At 39.6% G+C, this 24,216-nt stretch overlaps 1 protein-coding gene across 4 annotated transcripts in view; it reads left to right on the forward strand.

The window, feature by feature from the left end:
- pcsk5b (proprotein convertase subtilisin/kexin type 5b) overlaps positions 1-23,084 on the forward strand; it is a 72,862-nt gene extending 49,778 nt beyond the window's left edge. The window contains exons 21-37 of one of the 4 annotated variants that reach the window (XM_051422480.1): positions 7,985-8,087; positions 8,439-8,575; positions 10,176-10,376; positions 12,132-12,200; positions 16,282-16,342; positions 16,427-16,572; positions 16,955-17,161; positions 17,525-17,608; positions 17,805-17,991; positions 18,077-18,291; positions 19,013-19,255; positions 19,356-19,589; positions 19,693-19,873; positions 19,955-20,172; positions 20,954-21,054; positions 21,249-21,459; positions 21,925-23,084. In XM_051422480.1, the coding sequence (XP_051278440.1) occupies positions 7,985-8,087; positions 8,439-8,575; positions 10,176-10,376; positions 12,132-12,200; positions 16,282-16,342; positions 16,427-16,572; positions 16,955-17,161; positions 17,525-17,608; positions 17,805-17,991; positions 18,077-18,291; positions 19,013-19,255; positions 19,356-19,589; positions 19,693-19,873; positions 19,955-20,172; positions 20,954-21,054; positions 21,249-21,459; positions 21,925-22,340 (3,014 nt within the window). In that variant the 3' untranslated portion in view covers positions 22,341-23,084. Of the gene's footprint in view, positions 1-1,366; positions 3,701-7,984; positions 8,088-8,438; positions 8,576-10,175; positions 10,377-12,131; positions 12,201-16,281; positions 16,343-16,426; positions 16,573-16,954; positions 17,162-17,524; positions 17,609-17,804; positions 17,992-18,076; positions 18,292-19,012; positions 19,256-19,355; positions 19,590-19,692; positions 19,874-19,954; positions 20,173-20,953; positions 21,055-21,248; positions 21,460-21,924 lie in introns of those variants that run through there. The other 3 variants (XM_051422481.1, XM_051422483.1, XM_051422482.1) reach the window with 3 other exon arrangements.
- Positions 23,085-24,216: the final 1,132 nt, after the last annotated feature.

Below are 24,216 nucleotides of genomic sequence, written 5' to 3' on the forward strand. Positions count from 1 at the left end.
TGCAAAAGTACACAAATGGTCTTGTCTAAACAATCCAAGCTAATTAAAGAGGGACAGGCCTCAGAGGTGCAGATTTATATCTCAACTCTCTGAATCTCTCTCCAGATGAATTAAATTGCTTTATATCCCACAGGGTATTAAAAATGAATGTGCAAGGTAGTTTTATTAAGTAAAAGTTAAGGATTCACCTGTGGCCTTCTTTTTTATGTTTCAGCTTTGTACTAACTTCTTCAATCAAACTTCTCATTGTTGTAGCTTCATAGCAGGAAGGCGGTCTGTCTTTGCTTTTGCCTTTTTTGTGTTTTTATCAAAAGGTTTCAGTCATATTCTGCATATTATTAATATAAAATCTCTCTGGTATAACACACTCACACATTCTTGCTTTTTTTTTAAACATAAACTCATTCTTTTCCTGGTTGTTGCACTGTACTTTGTCACACTGCATAAGCTGAAAAGTTTCTTTAAGCATCTACTTACTTCTCTCTTCTTTTGATCCTTATAACCTGTTCCTTTAACACAATTGTCTGATTTCTCTTGCGTCTTTTCCTGCCCTCTCGATTGTTTGCTGTGCTTTATGGTGTAGTCTTTTCCAAATGATGCATGTTTGGCTTATGGATCTTTTGGGTGTAAATAAATATTATTATAGTATTTCTCACTAACTGGCTGATTATGACTCTTCGACAGCAGCCTGTGATTGGCTGCTAGAGCCAAAACCTGCTAGTTAAAATGAACCCATGGCAGAAAAGTCTCCCAGGCTGTGATGAAATAAAGCTCAGAGGAGAAAAATTTCTTTACATTTTATGGATTTTACTTTGCTTGAAGTGCACACACTCAGTCTGTTTCCAACCTTCCTAAACCAAAGGTAACTGATTTCATATTGGTGAAACTTTGATTGGCTCAAAAGTGAAATTGCTGTTGATAAATGAAAGAATTGGCTTTCAGTTTTTACAGACTGGTGGTGCACTTTAAGTTTTCTGTGATGCAAATGACACAAAGTTATGAATTTAAAAATATCTTAAATTTTCTAATTGTGTGACGTTTGTTTTTTTTCTCTCTCTCTGTTTTTTCTCCCAAATCTGTTTTCCCTCTCTCCTGACACGGATCCAATCACTCCACTGGACTACAATCATTTTCCACCTCGATGAACATCACCTGTGATTGGATCAAAATACTCTTCCTGTCATCTGAACCCTCTCCTGACCAATCACACGGCTCTGCCTGCCATTCAACCATTTCTAATGGTTCTGCCCTGTGTGTGTGTGTTTGAATGTGTGTTTCCACATGTATTTGTCTGTGTGTGCATGTTTTCCCCCCCTCCCCTCCTTCCAAACTCCCCCTGTATTTCTTCTTCCTGGTCTGTGGAAAGCAAATGAAGAATCTTGGGCGGAAGGCAGTTTCTGCGTGCTCGTTAAAAAGAACAATCTTTGCCAGAGGAAAGTGCTGCAGCAACTGTGCTGCAGAACGTGCTCGCAAAAGGGGTGACGGGACGTACTCACTGGGCGTAAAGGGAGTGCGGGGGGGATGTGGGGGCACAGGGGGCACCCCTCCTTCTCAAACCCCCTGCCCACTCATTCACAGTCACATAATTTATAAGAGAATCTGTGCCTCTTAAAGGGACTGCATCGGAGGTGCGATGACAGGACTACAACAAACCTACCTTTTTTCTGTACTGGGACACACACACGTGGTCAGGGTGTAAAATGACTGGGACTTATTTCAAGAACAAACGAGCAAACGAAAACAAAAGTGAAAACAAACAAAAGAATAAAAGTGTCGGTATTTTGTGACCAAAGCATCGATGCCAAAATAATTGAACCTTCTTTTTTGTTGCCAGTGTAGGAAGCATAGCTTAAAACAGGAGCCACTCAGCCTGTGAATCTCTGAATAAGTCTGTGTGCATTTTTATTTTGGCTCCTCTTCCTCCTCTCTTTCCAGTGTTAACGATAAACAGATGGAAAGTGAACATACAGTAGGAAAGGCCCTGGTTTTCTGCCTGTAAATATACGTCAAAGGAAAAAAAAAAAAAGAAGCTCACTCAGTAATGTGAAAATAATGTCTGTCTGGGCTGACTTTGGCTGTTTAGGGGAGGGAACACAAATTCACACGCACGCAGTTCTATACACTCACACACAGACGTAAGATATATATGAACCACACACATACGCTTATAAACATGAACTCAGACGCATAAATCAGCCACCACTTGAAGTTAGATGCTACAGTGTCACCGTATCCCAAGACTGATGCACGTTACTGACCAAAATCACCTCATTTCATTTATTTAAAAAATATAAATCTTCCCTCTGAATAGTGTGTGTGTTTCTTTATTGGTGTGTATAGGAGAATGCCATTAATTCTTAATGTAAGCCCAGACAGCATTGATTCATTCCAGAGGTACTACAAGACAAGTCGATAGTCATTCCTTCTGGAGCTTTCTGCAGGGAAGGAAACGCTGCAGTGAGTTATAATGAATTTGTGGTACTAGGGATGCACCGATGCCCATTTTTCACCCATGATGCAGATTTGGGAGACTAAACTTTTGCCCAAAACTGAATATTGATTCCATCCATTACTGTGACTGAACAATTTAAAAGCACCACCATTACTTTGTTGTCACTGGATAAAATCATTTAAATATATTTGTTACAGGAAACTGCATTTTATTTTGTCTGTTTGGTTTTCCACATGCCATATGTAACCCAGATAAAGGGAATTTTGTCCAGTAATTATATTTAATCTGTATCGGTGCATCCCTACATGTTACTGTTCTCAAATAAGATAGAGTTTTAGATGTTTCTACTCTTCGTCACTCCATTGTAATGGCAATGCATATCAACTGAAGTATTGCTCTACTCTTTCAACACAGAAGGTTAATGATCGGCACAGTCATTTTCATGTTTTATTTGCAGGTAAAGGTCTCTGACAGGCAGACAGACAGCAAACCGTTGTGGTGCAGATCAGAGGTGTGACAGTTTTGCTTTCAGTTGTTTCAGAGAAAGGGATTTTGTTTAAAATTTAAATATAGAAACACATTTGGCAGTAGAAGTTTGTGTTCAATCAAACCCAAGTAAAATCGGTAAACAAACACAATGAGGCAATCAATTGTTTTTTTCTGTTTACATTATTATTGTTAGAACTGAAAGTGAACAGACATAAACATTGCAGAACCAGGAGTGTGTCAGAAATATTAAGTCACATTGAGCCAAAACTGTACTTGTGTTGAGGCCGACAAACTTCTGATGTCTGGTTTCTCCTCCTGTCTGTCTCTGAACCTTACCTGATGAAACTCAAAGGTTATTCTGGTGGTGCTGGTTTCTGATAAACAACAGCAAATATAATGTTTAAGATTCTTATTCTATTTGTGTGGGTTTTCAAACCTGCAGCTTGAGCATTTACAGTATTAGATGAATTGTTGTACTGTCAACTGGTTATGGTTCTTGATTTGTAATAAAGATTGATGACTCCCCTGTTTTGGTTAACAAAAACTTATTCTTGGTCATTGTTTAAGATGACTTGAATTGACTTTAGATTGTGTGGTTGTAGACGCACACACACACACACACACCCCTCTTATAAAAGCTGTTTTTATTGTGTACCTGTGACATATCTGTGACAATGCATTATTAATGTTACTCAAAGTCCTAGTTTTGAAAATCTTTTTTTTTTACTTAAGTGTTCTTATTAAAATGTTTAATCTGTTCATGTTTTTGTTTTCTTTTCAGTTCTCATTAATACACTGTTCTAATTATGTCAACAGTGTATTAATCAGTATTATTTCTACCATTAGCGGTTTTGTTCATCAAATTCTCATCCATTCGTTTCCAAAACATTAGGTTCCCTCTTTTCTGTCTCTCTTTTTTTTTTCTTTTTTTTTTTTACAAATTCATGAAAGAGAATAACATCATTGAAATTCGGATCATTGCTTTCAGAAAATTTTAGGTTTTCAGCACTCGATCAGATTGATTAAATGAAAGTTCCACATGCCACAGGCAGAGCACTTAAAGGGAGACATGTGCACTCAATGACAATTAGACAGAAGTTAAAAACAGGTCAGTGAAGCAGTGTTTTGCTGCTCTGTTATAGGGGCAAATTTATTTTGTCTTATGTGGATTTAGGTCAAGACTATTTTACATTCATGAGAGGGATCAAAATCCGCCTCAATTTAGAACTTATTTTATAGTTAGTCTTCAGTTGTCTTTTTCTTTTTTTTCCATCCAGCTGGAATTTATATCGTAGGATCAGGATATCGACAACTTCAGGGCTACAATTCAAATAATGTTGAAAGATAATAGTATTCCTGTTTGTGAATAGTTTCATTTTAACCCATAAGATATTTATTGTTAGATTATTGTTAGTTGTTAGATATTATATCTCTACTATATACAGTAAAGCAGGTGTTTAACTGTAGACTCAACCCCGTGTCATCCCCATACATTTTTGTTTGTTCCTATCTATATTGTGGAACTAGTATATTATGTTTAATATTGGCAAATGTGTCTCTTTGAGTGTGGATTTTGCTGAAATTATTCTTTTTAGGGTGGCTCATTGGTGCTGTTAAGGTTATGCTGTTGTCTAAATTTATTTCTCACTGAAACAGAGAAAAGCTTGTTTTACCTGCTGGTGTAAGTGACTCAACATGCATGATTTGCAGATTACACAATTATTACAGTTGCACACACAGGTGTCTTGTGCTGGTGCCAATGGATACACAAACTGCATGATAGAGTTTGTATGAGACCCTACAGTACAATTCTGGACATTTTTTCACTTAAATGAATCCTGCACAATATTTATTGGAATTCATTTAAAAAATAAATTCAGATTCTTGCACATATATGCTGATTTCAATCCTCACAAAACTCCTGTAAGGAGTGTGCCCCTCATGTCATGGCTTGAGCTCTCCCCAGTGCTGATTCTGGCCATAATTAACATCATCCTTCAAATTTTTGGCCTCTGCTGCCACTCGAATCATGTGGGGAGCCATGATAAATTTTAGTTTATCCTGTTGTAACTAATGTGCAGGCATGACTGTAGCTCTGGTTGCAGAGGTGGGGAGTAATGAAGTACAAAAGTATTGTTTTTCCTAACAACTTTTTATTTTTATTCCCTAAATTTTCACATATCTATAGTTTTTACTCCTTACATTTTCAAAAACAGGCTTGTTACTCTAGATTTATTGCTTTTAAATAGAATTATCATTATCAATTATTATATATATATATATTTTAGCATCATTGCACGCCATCCCAACATCGACGCCAGTTCATATCACGCATGACAGACAAAAATTACATAAAAAAGATGTAAACACTTATCAAGACGAGACAGATAAGAGAGGGAAACCAAGAAAGTACTTTTATACTTTGAGAACATTTTAGAGCCTGTACCTTCTCACTTCACCTCCCATCCTAAAAGACATGCATGTTTGGTAATAATCCTGACATTGCCCTTGAACAAGGCATTGGCTTACTAAATAATAAGAATAGGTACCGAGGACAAATTTGCCCAAATGGATTAATAATGTATAACTTAACTCAGGTGAAGAAGAAGGAACACTTCCCTGTGGTAATAAATACACAACATTAGTTAAACAACCTGCAGAGTGTAGTGAATATACCTTTTTTTCCTACTTTCTTGGACCAAGTATGTGCAGGTATCAGGAGGTGGAAGGGCCAGGGAATTGGGATTCAGGGCCAGGTGTGGTAGATGTCAGTGTGATATCTGCCAACAGAGCTCTCTCTCCTAACAGAGTAGACTGTCAATGTCCTCACAAGGTCAGCCGAGTCCATAACAGAGGAAAAGTTTTACTCCCCTGAGTGACAGGCTCTCTTTCATCTCCGCTCCATTCTTCTCCCGTCTGGCAGTGGGAGTCCAAAGTGTCTGCTTTTGCTGAGTGGAGTTGTGCGGCTTTCCGTCCCTTGAGAACTTGGCTCCCTGTTTGTTTGTGTGAGTGAGTGAGGGGGAGACACAGAGAGACAGGGAGACAATTTGTGTGTGTGCGTGTGTGTGTGTGTGTGAGGGAGAGTGACGGCGTTTATTTGGGGGCTGTTTGAATGGTTTCAGCAGAGCTCTGCTGAATGGGAAGCCACCGCCTGTTGTGTTTGTACACAAAGAAGCTCTTTTGTTTTGAAAGGAACAATTGAGCTTTTCACAGAAAGCCAGAGAGCTCAGACAACCTCGCCGCTGCCTTGAAGGATGCTCACACACACAAACACACACAGCTCCATCCTTATGCCTGAGCCAGTGTCTGTCACCTTTGTCTAATACAAAGGTGGGATAGGAGACAATGTTTATGCCTCTTTTGTTATGGCTCTTTTCAATGTTGCCAAGTGTGAAGCTGAAGGTTGATGGGTTTTTTAAGAACCTTTTTCTCAATCCTCTTGCAACTTTGGACACAATAGCTTATATGCATATTATGTGTGTCCTGGTTGACTGTGACCAAAGTTTACGTAACACTCAATCATGCAGTGGAAGAAAAGATAAATATGATTGATTTATGATGTTACAAGTGCAGCAAGTATAGTTTTACTGCTGCATATTGCATAATGACAATGATAATATCTACCTGCAGTGTGATATTGCTTTTGGTTAGTGTCAGTGACTCAACAATTGGTTTGCCAGGTGCTGAGATTTCTGGCGCGCAAAACTCAATTTCCAGCTTGTACTCCGTTTTGCAACAATAACTTTCCGACCTCCCAAAACCTACGCACATTTTCAGCATTTTCAGCAGTGGAGGATGTGGCCATGGAGGAAGGCATTTTATTCTCTAAGTAAAAATGAGAAAATGACAAGTTGGTATTGTTAGAGAATGTGGCTTTATGATATGGTAGATGATTATGTTGCATCTCTGCTATAATTAGCAAGCTCTCACTGTCGAGTCATGCTGAGCCATGAAGCTGCTGACGTTGCCATTACCTGTTCACTAATACAGGTCATCAAGAATATTGCTTATGGAATGGGCCCTTTTAATGCTTAAGCTCAAATCTAGTTTTGTAAAACACAAAAAAGTATTTTTCAGTCATCTTCTCAGCTTGTCTTGTTCAAGGTCTGCAAAGGCCCCAGTTGAGTACACAAGATAAATACATTAAATTGTTATTTAGTATACAGTTCACCTAAACTGCATATCTTTGTATGTGTGTGGCAGGAATCTGCACAAACATGAAGAACATTTTTTGTTGTGGCCATGATGAATAAAAGTCCACTTTCAGGTCAGCCTTTGGCGAGTAAAAAACCCCGTCATTAGTCTTAAAATGAATATATTTATTTACATTAACTGGTACCAGACCAGATCCCACACAACGGTGGTGACATGGAGTTTTCTTGCCAAGCAATCCTTTCAACAGTCTAGATGCCCTAGACAAGAAGTTCACCTATAGAGGTGCGTATGGCTTTTCTTAGCTATCTAGTCTAAACAACAGAATCCAGTGTAATTTAATGCTTGTGTGCTTGTTTATAAAGTCTTGAGTTGTTTTAGGAATCTTCACTTTGTCTTCAGGCTCGCAAGGGGCCAAATAAATATCTCAGATCCAAATCGTATCTCTGTTTACCGTCAAAGCACTCAGCAATTAGAAAGTACGTCTGAGACTGACATTTTCAAAGATGCTTCTGCACAATACAAAAACAAGTCAAAGAGAAGAAGACAACAAAAATTGATATAGCTTTTATTGTGCAGGAGATGTCAGAAGCCAGAGGATAATGAGCGGGACCTTCAATGAAATGAAAACAATAACAACTGACTGTCGGTTATAATTGGTGCAACTAGGACACATCACAGCATCAACTCAAGTTACTCAGTGAAGGAAAAAGAAGAAGTGAGCAAGCAAGGCTGGTAAACAAATAAAAACAAAGCATGGAGCAACAAAAGTACGTAATTAGTTAGAAAAACTAGCTGAAGAGTCTTTTCTAGGAAAAGTGGTTCTAGAGGCAGAATTTGTCAGGCAGCAGGTGTGAGATCTTGCCATTCACTGTTGCTCTCCGTCTGCAGGGGAGTACTTGAGTCGACATGAAAAGTGCCACCTTTGTGATGCTACCTGCTTTCAGTGCAGTGGTCCGGAGAGAGAGGACTGCACCAGCTGCCCTGTAACACGGTGAGAACCACTGACATACAGACACTTATGTTCAAAAGCTGCAAAGTAATACTGCTGACGAGGTCACTTGCTTTATTCCAATCCAACCAACCAACATACACGAAGAACTAAGAACTGACATTTGTTTTGTATACACTGTATCATATAGAAACACTACAGACTCACTCACACTCACCAGTAGTAGTGATGTTAAATGTAGACGTTTTAAACAACCTTAAATACAAATGTATAAAGTAACTTATTACAAGAACTTGTATTACTGTTTGAATAACCCCCAGGAGAAACAAAGAGCGCTACACTGTAAATTTCTCAATTTTGCATATTCATTGTGAACCACATGCCCACCTGCAGGCTCTTTGATGATGGACGCTGCGACATCCGCTGTCAGAAGGGGCGTTATGCCATGGATAAGCAGTGCCATCTCTGTCACCACACCTGCCAGGAGTGTACTGACGAGGGACCTGACAACTGCACAAGCTGTGACAGAGGTACACTAACCTAGATTAAGATTTTAAACTGCTCTGATGGTGATTTTCTTTTTTGATTATGAAGTACTTTCAACAGCAATAAAACCAGCTTTGTATTTCTCATAGTGTCAATCAAAATTGCATTACTTTAACTGACAGGATAAAGCTGCAGTTATTGCAGATTGAACTATTTGAACAATTCCCACCATATAAAACCTGCACGCTCTTAGCCTTTGAAGTGACACAGGTAGCTTTTTGCAAAAGAGCACTGATGTTCACTTAAAAACCCATCTATCTCGCTGTGACTGGAATGTAAGTGAAATCGTGCTTTTTCGTAACATCACATGGATCAAGCCAAGGCTCATTTGTGCCAGACTCCACCAATCAATCCTCTAAAAGTAAATGAATCTAATTAAAGCAGTAATTCAGCCAAGGCCTACTGATAGATGTGTTAAAAGGGGGAATCAGTCATTTGTTCATTGTATCCTCATGCAGAGGTCACTCATCTCTCAGGATTTAACTCAGTTAAAGGACAAGCTGTGTCTGGATTTGATAACTACTTTTTTCTTTTGAGAATCTTACCTTCTGCCTTCTGGTAAGTTTTATGATCCTAGGAGCCCGTGCAGCCAATCCTTCTTCATCAGTGTGAAAACAATCGTTATGATAAAACCCGGACGTCATTAGAGCCTCACAGCTGAAGAAATATCAACTTGAGGGTGGTAGTAATAACTGTGTTTATCACAGTGTCACAGACAGTATTATGGCTGTCAGAACGAATGTATTTACACTGGGGAGATTCTGTTACGCACACACCCACCTACACACACACTTTAAGAAACCAGACAGCCAAGGAGAAGATTAACACCAGATTTCCCCTTCACACACACACACACACACACACACACACACACACACACACACACACACACACACACACACACACACACACTCTCTCTCTCTCTATCACTTCACGTGTGCACACACACACACACACACACACACACACACACACACACACACACACACACACACTCTCAATTAGCCGGCAAGTTTGTCAGACTGTGTTTGCAAATGTGGTTCCATTTAATTGCAGGTCTGTCTGAGACTCAGTGAGACATAACAATAATAACATGAAGAGACCCTCCATCTGTCAACCTCTCCTATCTTGGCCAGTCACACACACACACACACACACACACACACACACACACACACACACACACACACACACACACACACACACACAGGCATACTTGTACTGAGCAGACAATATCTGATACTGACCTGTGACGGTAATGTGGAGTTTCACACTCCTGCTGTCTCTAAAGGGTAAAAAATGAAAGAAGGGAGTGTAACAGGGAAGAAAAGAGATGGCTAATCAAAAATGTGAAAGTGTCCATTTTAAATAACACATGCACACACAAGCCCGGCCATGAAATTACAGTCACACACACATAAAGCAATCTATGTTTTGACTGTTTCTGTGTACATGTGTATGACTACCTGTCTGTCTGCATACCTGTTTTGTGCATCAGCACTCTTTGTTCTTCACTTGTCAGAGTTCTTATCTCTCACAGCATTTCCCATACAGGCTTCCTTCTGTTTTTTTTTGTCCATCCAGACAGGTTTGGGGTGGCCAGGTACTTCTTCCAGGGTCAGTGCCGGGATGTCTGTCCAGAGGGGTATTTCCACTCTGCAAGGAAACTGTGTGAATCCTGTCCTACAGACTGCATCATCTGTACAGCAGCAGATCATTGCCTCCACTGCAGCTCAGGCCACAGGCTCAGAAATGGTCGGTGTGTCCCGTTGGAGTGCAGTGCAGGTGAGAGATGCTAGTAGAGATTTGTTAGATGTTAATTTACTGCCATCACTGAATAAATGCTGAATAGGTGGGTGACTTCTACAGAGATCAACCATTTGAGCAATGTTGTATAATGAAAACTAAGCATGAATAAAAAATATGTCATCTACATCTCACTATTGTTGAATAAATGAAGAGTTTGGGAAGGATTTTATAATAGTTGCCAGCCACTGTTGTCACAGAATTGGGCCAAATTAGGCAAACGTCACCTCAGGGAACACTAATGTAGCACAGTGGCCTAATTTTAAAGTATTCAAATTCAAATTCAAAACATGCCAAAAGAAAATATGCCAACACAAGGGCTGCAAGCCACAATTTAATAGAAATATTCATGGCTTGACCAACGAATAGGAAACTATTCTTAGAACTAGTACACTGTGGTATTAAAAGTATTTGGATTTCAGTTTCAGGTGTGAAAAATAAAGGAAAAGAAGAGGAATTTTAAGCTTCTGAAGAGAACAAAAAAATATTCTGGTCATTTTCTATGTTGCTTTTGAAGGAATGTCAGATGTCAATGAAGGAATCTGCATATTGTCAGAAAAAGAAAAACCTATGGCCACAAAACTCTATTCAATAAAGCATAAACACAATAACAGAAGTAAAAAACACTGAATTTTGAAATGGTACATAAAACAGAAAAACTATTTAGATAAAGAAACAAATATAAATGCCCGACCAGTCAAACACAGCCAATGACTTATCTTAACTTATCATCTACTGTATCCAGGCCTGCCTGATACCGACGTGTTCTTGCATCTACTTTCTGCTCTTAATCTCTTCAACTAAAAAACATTTGTCAAGGTTATTTTAATCTTCAGAGAGATTGTGAAAGATGAACACATTGAGCTTTATCTCATTCTATGAGATCAAATGTCAGTGCCAGCCGAAGGAGGGTTGAGAAAGAGCTGAAATGTTTTGAGTGAGATGTTGTTTTGAGATAAGGAACAGAGGTACACACTTAAAACTTCACTACATTGAACGTGAGACGGAGGTGAAGAGCAATGTTGAGAGTTTGTACGTGAGGATATACAGTGTATGAGTGGGAGGATGAAACGAAATTCTTATCATATGAGACGGGCAGGTCTTAACAGGTCCCGCAGACAGTTTGAACTGTGGAGTAGGCGAAACTTTAACTCGTGTGGACGATTCAGTTGTGCTTGTTTGACTATTTATTTGGTAGTTTTTCTCTTCTATTCTCCTCTCTTCGCGCTATGAAAGCAGCACCTTCTTACTGTATTGATTGAGAAATTAAGAATTATTATGGTTTTGTTACCTTAGAATGAGCCTTTTATATCTACAGACGCCGCGGGTCGTCTTCCATAGAGCCCGCCATGTTTCTACAGTAGTTCAGAATGGACAAACTAAACACTGGCTCTAGATAGGGCCATTCATGTTTTTTGTGCATTTTGTGGCCGCTATAGTTTCTCCTTTGTGCTTAGAAGGGGACTACACCTACACCGCAATGCCACTAGATGCCACTAAATCCTACACACTGGTCCTTTAAAATAGTAATTGTGACAGGTTGTCATCTTGTGAAATTTCTTTTCTTCTCTCTGGAAACAACCGTCATCCAGTATTGAGCAATTAATATTCACTCAAATACTATTCACAATTTAAAGTTTAAAGTTTTTTATTTTAATCTAACTGTCATTTCATCACCATTTTCTTATGTGTCCTGCATTTTCAATCCACATTTTTATCTGCTTTTTTCACCAGGTGAGGTTGCCAATGCGGGGAATGAGGACTGTCTCCACTGTGACGAGGGCTGCAAGCAGTGTAAACGCAGTAAGCAGACCACATTTTATTTTCTCTCCTCACTTTCTCTCCTCCTATCTCTTTCACCTTCTTCATCGATCAAATTGTAGAGATAAAACCAAATGCACTTTAGCTCAGCATGAGCTATATACTGTAGTCGTACACATGGCACACATATATTGCAGACAAAGTGACTGTAGATGAAAAAAACATTTACTGTTTTAACAGTTGAAGATTTTTATTATTTCATTCCTCAGTAGTGAGATACAGTGAGATGTTGGGGAAGCTTGTAACCAAAACACCTAATAAAGGAACATTTACTGTACTAAATGTGTTTTGACAGTGTCACAGCATACTATTAATGATGCTGCCACTGATCCCTGTTGCACCTCACTCTTTTGCTGTAGGTTCTCTATTATTGCAGCTACATCCTCATGAATTAATTTATATGAGCCCAGACAACTGAGCTAAGTTTTAAAAAATATAAGGTGTTCAGCAATTAATGAAGATTTTGTTTATTCTAATAGGCCTCATTCATTAGGGAAGTCATTTGGACAAATATCCTCACTTAGAACTTAACTGCAGATTTCCTTAATTATCAGGCCATTAGAAGATGACACATCTGGACTCATAAAGGTGCAGAAAATCCGATATTTTTCACTTTTCGCAGTTGCACTTTTTCCACAAGGAAAACTACCTGTAATCTAATTTATGTCAGAGACAGACATTATCTATCCACAAAGGGTTAAAAAAACAAACATTTCCCACTCCTGGGTAAATGCTGCCAGAAATTATTTGTCCTTCCGCTGCTATTTCCCAGCATACTGTAAGTAAGTATATAAAATCAACGTTAGCTTTTTATACAGCAAAACTAAACCTCGCTTTTTCTGAACAGTGTTTTGAATAATATTTGTTGGTTCTTTTCTCAATGCTGTGAAAACCATACAGGATGAGTCCTCCCTAAATCTCATCCAATGTGCTCTTACACCTCACCCTGTCAGTACAAGCCACATAAAGACATGAGTGCTTCCTTCACCCAGAGATGGTTACTGGCATACCATAGAAAGTTGTTATTGTGCTGAACCAGTCTGAGGTGGAGACGGGCTGTTATTATGTCATTATGCATTCTGACTGGAATATCTTTCCTCACTCTCACCCCCACCACAGCCTCCCTGCCACCCACCCGCTCTTAGTAATCACAATTCTGCAAGCTAAACAAGTCAGTCAGCAGATTAGAGATTTGAGATGATTGGCCCTGTGATGCGATGCTACAGGCTAAAGTGTAGATGAAACAGAACATGTAGTGTCTGAGCCTGGCATGTAATATCTGTGTGTGCATGTTTACACAACCTATTTCTGTGCTTATGACAGTTTTGGATAGGATTTGGGTGTAGTTCTCATATTATACAAAATTAAGATTATTAACAGGTTAGGAATAAGACACGCAGCACTGTGTATCAGAAATCAAAGTTCAGGGCACCCGGTTAGCTCACCTGGTAGAGCTGGTGACCATGTACCGAGTCTCTGCAGCGATCCAGGGTTCGAATCCGAACTGCGGCCCTTTGCTGCGTGTCATCCCCTCTCTCTACCCCCCTTTCCTGTCTATCTTCAGCTGCCCCTATCAAAAAAGGCCAAATAAAATAAATAAATAAATAAAAGATCACCCCAAAAATGTTATCATTACCGTTTTAGGTAACAATCCACTAGTTCAAAAAAGGCCCCAAAATATCCCAAACTTTGAGGGACCCTGGTAAGAGAGATAGACTTTATTGATCCCTCACTGGGGAAATTCACTTGTTACAGCAGCTCCAGATGTAACACAAACAAGAAATACGTATTAAATAACAAAATAAAATAGAAGAAATACAAGATATCAAGAAAAAATAGAATTAGGGCTGTATGTACAAACTATATAGGTATGTAGGTCACCTGGTAGAGCTGGCGCCCCATTAATTAAGGCTGAATCCTTTCTGGAGCTGCCCTGGGTTTGAGTCCAACAGAAGATATCTTTTTCCAGGGATAAATACCTTCATTATCTCGGCCTGACACATCTCTTACCTGTGTCTGTGTGATCAAAGTTCTTCTCTGAAACATCTCCAGTCCTCCTCCCTGGGCCTCTGTGCTCCTATTTCTTTCATTCATTTGCTTACAGCATCTCAAGAGGTTTTTTCGCTTCATTGTTAAGGATTGCTAAACCTTCATCATTCAAAACTAGATGATTTACAATGACAATGCACCCTTCCACCACTGTTGGCATGCTGTTGTCTCACCTCCAGTGTTCAGCTGATTCAATGCTGTGCAGCTCATTCCTGAGCTTGAAAAAAAAGCTGTCTTTCTCATGAATGGTTTGCTTCATCATATTCACACATCTATTCTCTTTTTCTCTGTCAGCAATCCACTTCTCAAACATGTCTCGATAAACACACTATGTCAGTTTTTTCCACTGAAGTGATGATTTGAGGTGATAGTAAAACTGAGTTCATCCATCCCCACTTTATACTGAGACTGGGTGCAAATCACTCACAGTTTGATCGTGTGCATTTGCATGTATGTTATGTGTGTAAGTGATAATATGTAGCTTGTAGACTGTAAATGTGTGTATGCGTGCTCACACATTCCACAAGTGCATACTCCAGGATGTGTATGCCAGTTTCAATTCTGTTGAAATCCCTCATCCCTTAGCTTGCACAGTTAATATTTATGCGGGCGCTATTTTCTCTCTTCACATAGACACAGCCTGAAGGCATGATTTCCGGCTTCTCTGTCCCTCCCACCTTTCCTTTCTCCCAGTCCCACTCTGTATGAGTAATTGCTTTCACAGGTAGTGGCTTGTCGACTGCATTGAAGTGCAAACCAGTGCAGTGTTAAGTTGTGGGTGCTGGAAGGAAACTAAGAGAGGAATGGGGTGTGGGGGTCGATGGAGGCTTTTCTGGAGAGGATGAATGTCCCAAGGGAAAGTCTGCAGAAGGTGCTTTTTTAGTAGTTATTTCCATCTCTTTCTCTCCCCACTTCTAACTCCCCTTTACCCTCACTGTTTCTGCTTCCTGTTTGATTCTTTCTTTCTCTTCCTCTTCCGCCCCTACTTGCTCACTCTGTCCATATTTTGACTTTGTTGGCCAAAGGGATGACAGCGTGGATACAGCAGGAATTGATCTGTTTGGGAGGAAAATTAACTTTTTTATTTGGTGTATGTACAAAAATAATTTCTTCACACACACAACTGAATTACTTATTATTATCTCCTGCATATGTTTCCCAGTCTCCGGTAACAAACAAACAAACAAAATCCCCACATCAATAGCAAATATCTCAGTGTTTTACACAACCTGTAACTGACATTATGCTTGTTTTTGTGTCGTTCGGCAAAATAACACCTAGTGTTTTTCAAGTTGAACAGAAACACACAGATGACACCCACTGCAGACTACAACAGAGCAGCAGCATCTGACTTTTGACTTTCCCCGAAGATGAGAGAAACAGACATTATAGATGTGAATGCCTGTAGACTGTTTGACTTTTACATTTGTTGGAAGGCTTGTGGGTTAGATTTGTCTGCTAGCTCTATATTGATCACACTGAGCTGGTGATTGATCTGACAGTGCCATTCAATTCTACAATGGACTGAACACATTTGTTGTGTGTTGTCAGAGTGCCTCCTGCTGGCGTTAAGGGAAACTGGGTTTAGAACAATCACAATGCTGCCTTTGCATGCACAGTAGATGAAATGGGATATAAGATTTGGATTTTTCCACATTTTAATCACATAAACAGCTAACCACTTACACTTCCCACTGTAGTAATATTATCTTTATATGTATTTTTTAACCCTTTTCAGTAAGGAGAGATAGAGAAAAATACCTGAAATCTGGTGATGACAGCAGTAAAACAAGGACTGCTGCTTCACCTCTACACATATCAGAACAAAAAGGGTAAAATTAGGCCTGTATCATATTTAAATATGGATTGAACAAAAGTTAAACTAATACTAAGACTGATCCAGTAGGATTTTTGCCTTTAGATTAAACTAAAACAGAGCCATTTCACCAAGTCCAGAATTCACAATATGCCTGATCTGTTAACTATTTGTTTTAATTTCTGCTCTTCACCATAGAGGATTCAGGAGATCATGCGCAGGAAACGATTTGCCTCATATGTGAAGATGGTTACTACCAGTAAGTCTCCTCACTTGAGAGTTTCATGAAGTTGTACACTCATATTTTTATGTCCTCATATTAATACTTCCATTTTTCTGTCAGGTTAGGCACAGACTGCCATCATTCCTGTCCAGATCGGACGTACAGTAGGGAAGACACCATGGTGTGTGCTCCGTGCGAAGACAAACAGTGTGTAAACTGTGACAAGTCCCAGTGCTACTGGTGTGAAGAGGGATTTTACAACTTTGGTAATATTTGAACCATTTATAATTTTTTTTTTAATAAATGTTAGGTGTGTATGTCATCTGATTAACTCCTGGGACCAGAGTAAGACAGGGTGGAGCACTGTGGAGTGGACATCACTTTGCTGTTTTCAGAATCTTTAACTATAACAACTTACATACATTTCTGGGGAACTCTAAATCTGATGGTGATATAAAAACTGTAATTTAGTGGGTATTCCAGATGCTATTTTTAAAAATGTTTTAAAGAACTGTATACTGTAAATCACAGTACAATACCCCATCTGTTGACCTCTATGACCTCTAAGTTTCAGAGATGATTTCTTTCATTACAAAAATATGTTTGAATGAATGCAGAGGAAGTAAAACAATGTATTTGTGTGTCCAGATGGAGAGTGTGTGGATCACTGTAGAGAAGGTTTCTTTGTGGATAAGGAGAGCCAGGGCTGTGAACCTTGTCACCGCGCCTGTCGTACCTGCGGAGGGCCACAATTTGATGACTGCGACTCCTGCGAGGACGGATTCACACTGAAGGACGGGGAGTGTTTAGAGGCTACACAGCTTGCTCTCTGCCCAGAGAAACAATTCAGAAACAGTACGGCAAATGTTAATTTTACCTTTTTACCTGAGAATTAAATGTTGCCCTCCTCTAGGCAATTTAATCAACTGAAACATGTCTCTGCCTGCGCTTGTAAAATGTGAGTGTGACTTTCCACAGCTTTCCTCACTTAACCATCAAACTCAAATGAAACTGGAAGTACTGCTGTCAGCCACTGCTATTGAAGCATGTTGCAGGGAAATATATGTTCCTGCCTATCATTAGCTACTCAGTAACACATCTATTTTTCATCCCTTCTCGCATGCTTTCAGTTAGTATGACATTTTATGAGAGTCGTCCTCATTTTCTCTGTTCCATGTCATTTGTGTCTACATGTTTTGTTCTGGTTTGCTCTACCAGGTAAAGGTGAATGCGAGCAATGCCACTCGTTCTGTAAGACTTGCTCAGCGGCAGGGAAGGAGAACTGCAGCAGCTGCTACTCAGGTAAAGGTTTGCTGTCTGTATATCACAACAACACAGAGCCTCTAAAACTAAGAAGTGTTTCGTGGGCTTGTCTTACATGTTTTAGGCAAACTTGTTATCAATCTTTTTAATTAAAAAAGTATTTGACCATTGACAGCCTTTGTGTCCTTTATTCTCATTCTAGTATCAATGGTGTGATTTGTCTTTCTGTCTTCAGATCGTTTTTTGACTGCTCAACAGACCTGCATGTCTCGTTGTCCATCTGGTACATTTGCCAACAAGGCGTCCAGCCAGTGTGAAGACTGCTCAAAAGGGTGCGCCATGTGCCAAGGCGCCGAGCAGTGCCAGCGCTGTCGCAGTGGGCTTTACCTGTACAATGGAGTGTGTGTGGTGGAGTGTCAGAGGTGCTTGTCCTGTATTTCTCATTTATTAACATGAACATCACAATACATCAGTGATACCTCATTCTCTCCACTGCCTCTTTCCCAGAGGGTTTCCTCAAGGTGGTGTATGCCAGCTGTGTGCCCCAGAGTGTGCATCCTGCCAGGGAAATTCCTCTTACTGTTTGAGCTGTGAGAGGCCGTACTTGCTGCTGGACCACTCCTGCAGGTCAAACTGTCTAGAGGGCTATTACGCCAAAGAAACAGAATGCCGTCACTGTCCAGCTGACTGTAAAGAGTGCAATCAAGATGGTCTGTGTAAGAGTAAGTATGCTGGCCGGAGAAGTGAAGAGTAGAAAAATGGAAGATGTGGAGAGGAGGATTAAAGAAAGGTGTTGTTGTAAAATCAGACGACAAAAAGATTGGAGACAGGAAACAACCGAGAGCAGATGAGTTCAGGAAATATAAAGCAGATAAAACCAGCATTTGTCAGGGTCAGAGTAGTTTTAGTACATCCACTTTAGACAGATATGTTGCAAATTTTTCAGACTGAAATTCATAATATGCACTACATCTTAGTACGAAACTATTAGGAAATACAGGAAAAATACATAATGTTTTTCTAAATGTACACGTTTACTTTGAATGTGTTTATCACTGAGGATAGATACAACCAAGCTTTTTATTGCATCTTGTGAAGAGTGGATAAGAAGAGAAGGCCAGTATGAGAAACAGGAAGTGAGGGCTGACACAACAAAGAGTTGCATTTTTTGTGTTTAAATCCATCCTTGGTTTCAGTTTGGAAACCACAGCTAGACATGCTTTTAATGCAGAAGAAACGATAATGGCCAACTTTCAATACTTAAACATATAGATTTTTAGAAAAGTTACCACTTTAGTAAGCAATTACGTCAAGTCAAACATCTTTTAAATGACTCATCATTGGTTATAAAAGTAACTGGAGTTTGGAATATTACACATTTTAAACAAAACAATTTTGCTGCTCTTATCTTAAATACTCTTTCATTCTTTCTCTCTCTCCCAGGGTGTAACCTTTACTACTTCCTCCATGACGATAAGTGTGTGGATGATTGTCCCGTTGGTTACTTCGCCAGCGAGAAGCAACAGGAGTGTGTGCGTTGCCATGCTGATTGTAGGTCGTGTGACGGACCGGGCCTTGATGACTGCATTGAGTGTCGCAACCCGAAAGCTGTCCGTTACAATGGAGAGTGTCTGCCTCAGTGTCCCACCAGCACTTACCATGATAAGACCACCAATGAATGCAGAGGTAGGGAAGGTGGAAGTTCGTTTTGATCGTGCAAAATGAAATAAAAATGTGACTTCATCATTACAGTACTTATTAGTTGACTGTGTCTTCATTTTTCCAGACTGTGACAGGACATGTCTGACCTGCTCAGGCCATGAGCCGTCATCCTGCCTCACCTGCAATACCAACAGGCGTAAAGATGCCAGCGGGCACTGTGAGTGGTTCAGTCAGTGCCCTCTGCACTCATACATGGACCAGAATGGGGATTGCCAAAAGTGTCACGTACCTTGCCATAGGTGTTCTGGGCCTGGCAAAGACCAATGCTTCAGCTGCAACAAGCCACACTTCCTACTGAGTTAGCAGATTTTTTTTTTAAATCACTCCATAATAAATGTTTTTACTTCTTATCCACCAAAAGGAAACTTCTCCTTTTAAAAACTTTGTATTGTTTCCACCAGACACCACATGTGTGCTGGAGTGTCCCGTGGGATACTACGCCGAGGACCAGGACGAACGCGTGTGTGAGCGCTGTCACTTCAGCTGTCAGTCATGTGTTGGTCATCACAGTGTGGAGTGTGTCACCTGTAAACCCGGATTCTTCAAGCAGGGAAGCAGCTGTGTTGAATTCTGTTCAGAGAAGTTAGAAGAACACACAGACACACAAAGTCTCCTTTCATTTTTCAATTAAAAAACAAACTTAACATTCCCTCTCCTTTTCAGTCACTTTGGCAATACCTCCACCATGGTTTGTGACCGATGTGACCCATCTTGTAACCGGTGTTGGGGTCGTAGTAACAGAAACTGTCTGAACTGTCGGGAGGACTACTTCTACCTGAGGAAGTGGGGACAATGCCTCCAGAGCTGCCCTCCAAGCTACTTCCCAGACAGCCGGACTAAGGCTTGTCACAAGTGTCACCCCACCTGCAAGACCTGCGGGGGTAAAGGAAGCCATGGCTTATTTGGGCAGTGTTTTTGTGTGATTTCATATTATTGGATATGTTTGGCTTTTAAAAATCAGAAGAACTTTCAAGACATATATAATTACATAATTCCTACACTAAAATTGTTTATATTGGATTATCTTTGATGATAGTATGCAAATGTGAAATATGGCTTGTGGCAGTTGCAGACAAATTTGTCACATATGAACATTGCAGCTCAGGATATTGATGCCAGATAAGATGAGGAATCATCTTTCCCAAGTGGAGCTTCTTCTTTAGGTTTTTTCCTGAATTGTAACAAGAATTAAAGTCCATTTCAGTGATTCCTATTGTAGTTATACATTTTTGGGAACACAGTCCAAGGGTAAAGAGTATACAAATATAAATTCAAAGTATTTTGGGAGTTATTTTTCCCTTTTTGTTGGAGAGTACAGTCGAGAGCTGACAGATAATAAGGGGAGAAAGAGAGGGACATGTGACGAAGTTCCCTGGCTAGACTCAAACCAGGGACTGCAATTACATGGTCAGTTTCTTAAACCCCTAGGCAACCAAGACACCCCAGATTAAAATATTTCAAATAAGCATTTGTTTCACAGTACTATACATGTACTGTACTTTATAATCAATGTCTTGTTTATCATAGTTACCCCCTCCCTCGAAGCCATTGCATGCTTCTGCTTTGCCTTTTGATATGCTTTACTTTTGGAAACTCCACTTTCACATTTGACACAATTTCCCATTGTGTGATATCTCATGCTCTCTGTCTTTCTCTTTGCAGATGAGGGCGCTCTGGCCTGTCAGTCCTGTTATGAAGGCTACAGGTTCATGAGTGGCATCTGTAATTCCCAGTGTCTCCTTGGCTTATATGCTACTTCAAAGGTAACAGACAGCATGTGTGTTACTCCCCTTAAAAAGTTTTTGTTTATATTCAACCTTTTACATTTGCCTCATGAAAGGATGAATAATATATTTGAGCTACAGCTGTATTTTGGCAAGGCTGCTCTGTAAGTCATGGAGCAGTATTTTGGAGATAATATGACTGAAAAGTGAAACAAATTCTTCTGTTGCTCCAGGGCTCTGAGTCCGTATCCGATGAGCCAGACTGCAAAGCGTGTGACCCATCCTGCCTGGACTGCCGAGGTCCCAGCATGTGGAACTGCACAGTGTGTCCTGCACTCCAGATCCTGTCGGATGATGGCCGCTGCTTGTCCTGCTGTGGAAATGAGACACGCCATGATGATAAACCGATACCCAGAGAGTGCTGTGACTGCATGGCCTCACGAGGTAAACAAGAACCCACACTTGGAACACAGACTTACAGAAAAAACACACACAAATCACTGTACTGAGGCTTGTTCCTGTTCCTCCGTGATTATGGTTGTGTGAGTCATCAGTCACAGGCTTTCAGGGCATCTTTCATTTGTAATGGTTGCCCTGTATAATTCATCTAATTGAGAGCTTTCCCACTGTGTACACACAAGTTTCATATTTGTGCCAAACTGTATTTTAGAATGATTCTAAAACCAGACTTATCCAAACCGGGAAAGCACTCCAGGGGCATGCTTCGCCAGGGAGATTTCTTTTCTCTTAAAGCAGCTATTTGCACAAGCCATTTCAGACTATAAAATGCCTAAATTCATTCAAAATCATTTTGGGAAAACATGATAAAAAAATCATGAGACTTTTGTAAGTTGTACTAAAGTACACAAAATGTAACCTAATCATCTGTTCCATTTCCTTTCTTCTCAGAGGAGTGCATCATGGGTGTCAACTTTTTGATTCGGGACGGTGTGGATTTAGAGGGTCAAGGCAGCACTGCCAGAGTCTTTGTCACTGTCTGTGTTCTACTTATCCTCTCTGTGGGCGGAGGGGTCTTCCTCTTCACCCATACTTGGTCTAAATCACTCTCCATAGCACCCAAAACCAAAACTGGAGGCTATGTGAAACTGGACACAAATGGAAGCAATGCCTCAAAACCCACTAGCTCTTCATTTGGGGAGTATTGTGACCCGATCATTGAGTGTGAGGGTGATGAAGAAGACGACGATGAAGATATTGTGTACATGGGACAAGATGGGACGGTGTATCGGAAGTTCAAGTACGGGCTCTTGGATGAAGATGAGATTGAACTAGAGTATGATGATGAGAGCTACTCTTACAGATGAAAAGAAAGCACAAAAGACATGACTGGAAAGAGGGAGATCTTCCTCATGTGTCACTGCACTCGAAACATGACCACTCTTCTTCAGATTGATACATATTGTCTATTTAATTCTTTTTTGAGAAGTTGTATCACTTCATCTTCATCTGGGCACAACCAGCAGGTGGAGCAGTTGTGGATGAAGGAGACACTTTCATTAAACCAAAATGACCCTAACTCTAATCATACCAGACAATTACCAATCAATATCTTAATATTTTGATGTTTATGATAGCTGTCCCTCAAATAAATGAAAGAATTATAGGCATAACTCACATTTACCTGTTAAACTCTCTTCTAGCCGTACAGACACCATGTCTATATCTGGCTATATTGGTGGCACTGATCAGATTGTTTCATTAATGTCTTAAAAACAGATGAAGGTTGGATTCACAGCACACCATCTGTAGTTACATTTTCTGGTCATTTTTGCGCTGGTTTTGTTTCTATCTTTCCAATAACGAGAAAAATTATTTGTTCTCTTGTTAAGGCGACTTTTCATTGTAACAATAATAGAAATGTTGAACCATCTCCAACTTGAGATCTTCACACAGTTTTGTGACATTTTAATTGACAGTCTTGTTTGCCTTGGCTACTGTGAACTTTCAGTGTGAATGGAAGTGTTTGGCAGCAAAAAAAAGGGACCATATAAAATGAAATGTGCTTAAACTAATTTATTTATTTCGCCAGCTTTATCTTGCTATGGCTGGTATCACAACTCACATACATGTGATATATTCAGGTATATAGTTGAGCGACATACAAATCTGAGAACAAAATGATCTGATGTTTGCGCAGCACTGAGAAGGTCCAAGCCTGGTCAGAATATTTGGTTTACGTATGTAAATCTAGCATAGAAATATACAGTGAATCAAATTCTAGTGTGTCAAGTTTTAGTCAGTAAACATACATACGTAATCTAAATTCAGTTTGACTATTAAGTTATTGTAAATGTCATCTAAGACAGAAACGGCTGTTGTGTCAAGTTGTTGACTTTTCTTCTGGTCTAGTCTTTTGCCCTCAACATCAATAATCGGGTTTACTGTTGGATTATGCAACCTATTTCTTCGATCTGTCTTCTCTAATAGACATACAAAGAGTTTGATTTCTTTTTAAGACACAAACTTCAGAGGAAGTTGTGAGTGTGCTGACAATATATACATGTTCATGTGTTTGTTTACATTTTTTAGAATAAATCATTTCATTTGAAAGAAATATTAACATAAAATATGTCCACTGATAATGCTAAGAGAATGCTAATGTAATATACTGTTCCTGCATTATCTGGTTTAAAGCACTTATTAATCACTGTTTTAATATTACTGTCAGCACTCAGTGTTGTACTGTCTTTGTTTAAATTGTAAACCAGCCTGTGTATCACACTGCAGGAGTCATCTCAAAATTCTAAACAAAATTTACACTGAATTACAATCTCATATGTAACCATGTGTGGTACTGTTTTGGATATTATCAGGTTACACAGAGAAGATTTTTGTTTTTCTCAGGGGTTTTTCTTTTAGCTCTCATGTTTTGACTTCTGGGTTGTATTGCTGCCTCCCTGAGATAATGACAGGTCTGCGTCCCACTCAAAGGAAAGTAAGAGTAAATCATTTAATAAGTATTAAAGCCTGTGCTTTGTTGAGGTGAAATGTGCTGTGAATGATTGTTTCATAATAAAGTTGGATATTGATCTGAGTCGTGAGTGTGCGATCTCGGTGACATTTTGGGTTATAAATAAACCTTCACATGTGCTTTTGAAAATGTGGATTTGGGGAAGAAATGCATGCAAATCAACACAACTTATGTTAGATGTTGCCTCTTTTGTTGAGCTTAGTAACATG

This window comes from Dicentrarchus labrax, unplaced genomic scaffold (genome assembly GCF_905237075.1).
Source record: "Dicentrarchus labrax unplaced genomic scaffold, dlabrax2021, whole genome shotgun sequence".
Lineage (NCBI taxonomy): Eukaryota > Metazoa > Chordata > Actinopteri > Moronidae > Dicentrarchus > Dicentrarchus labrax.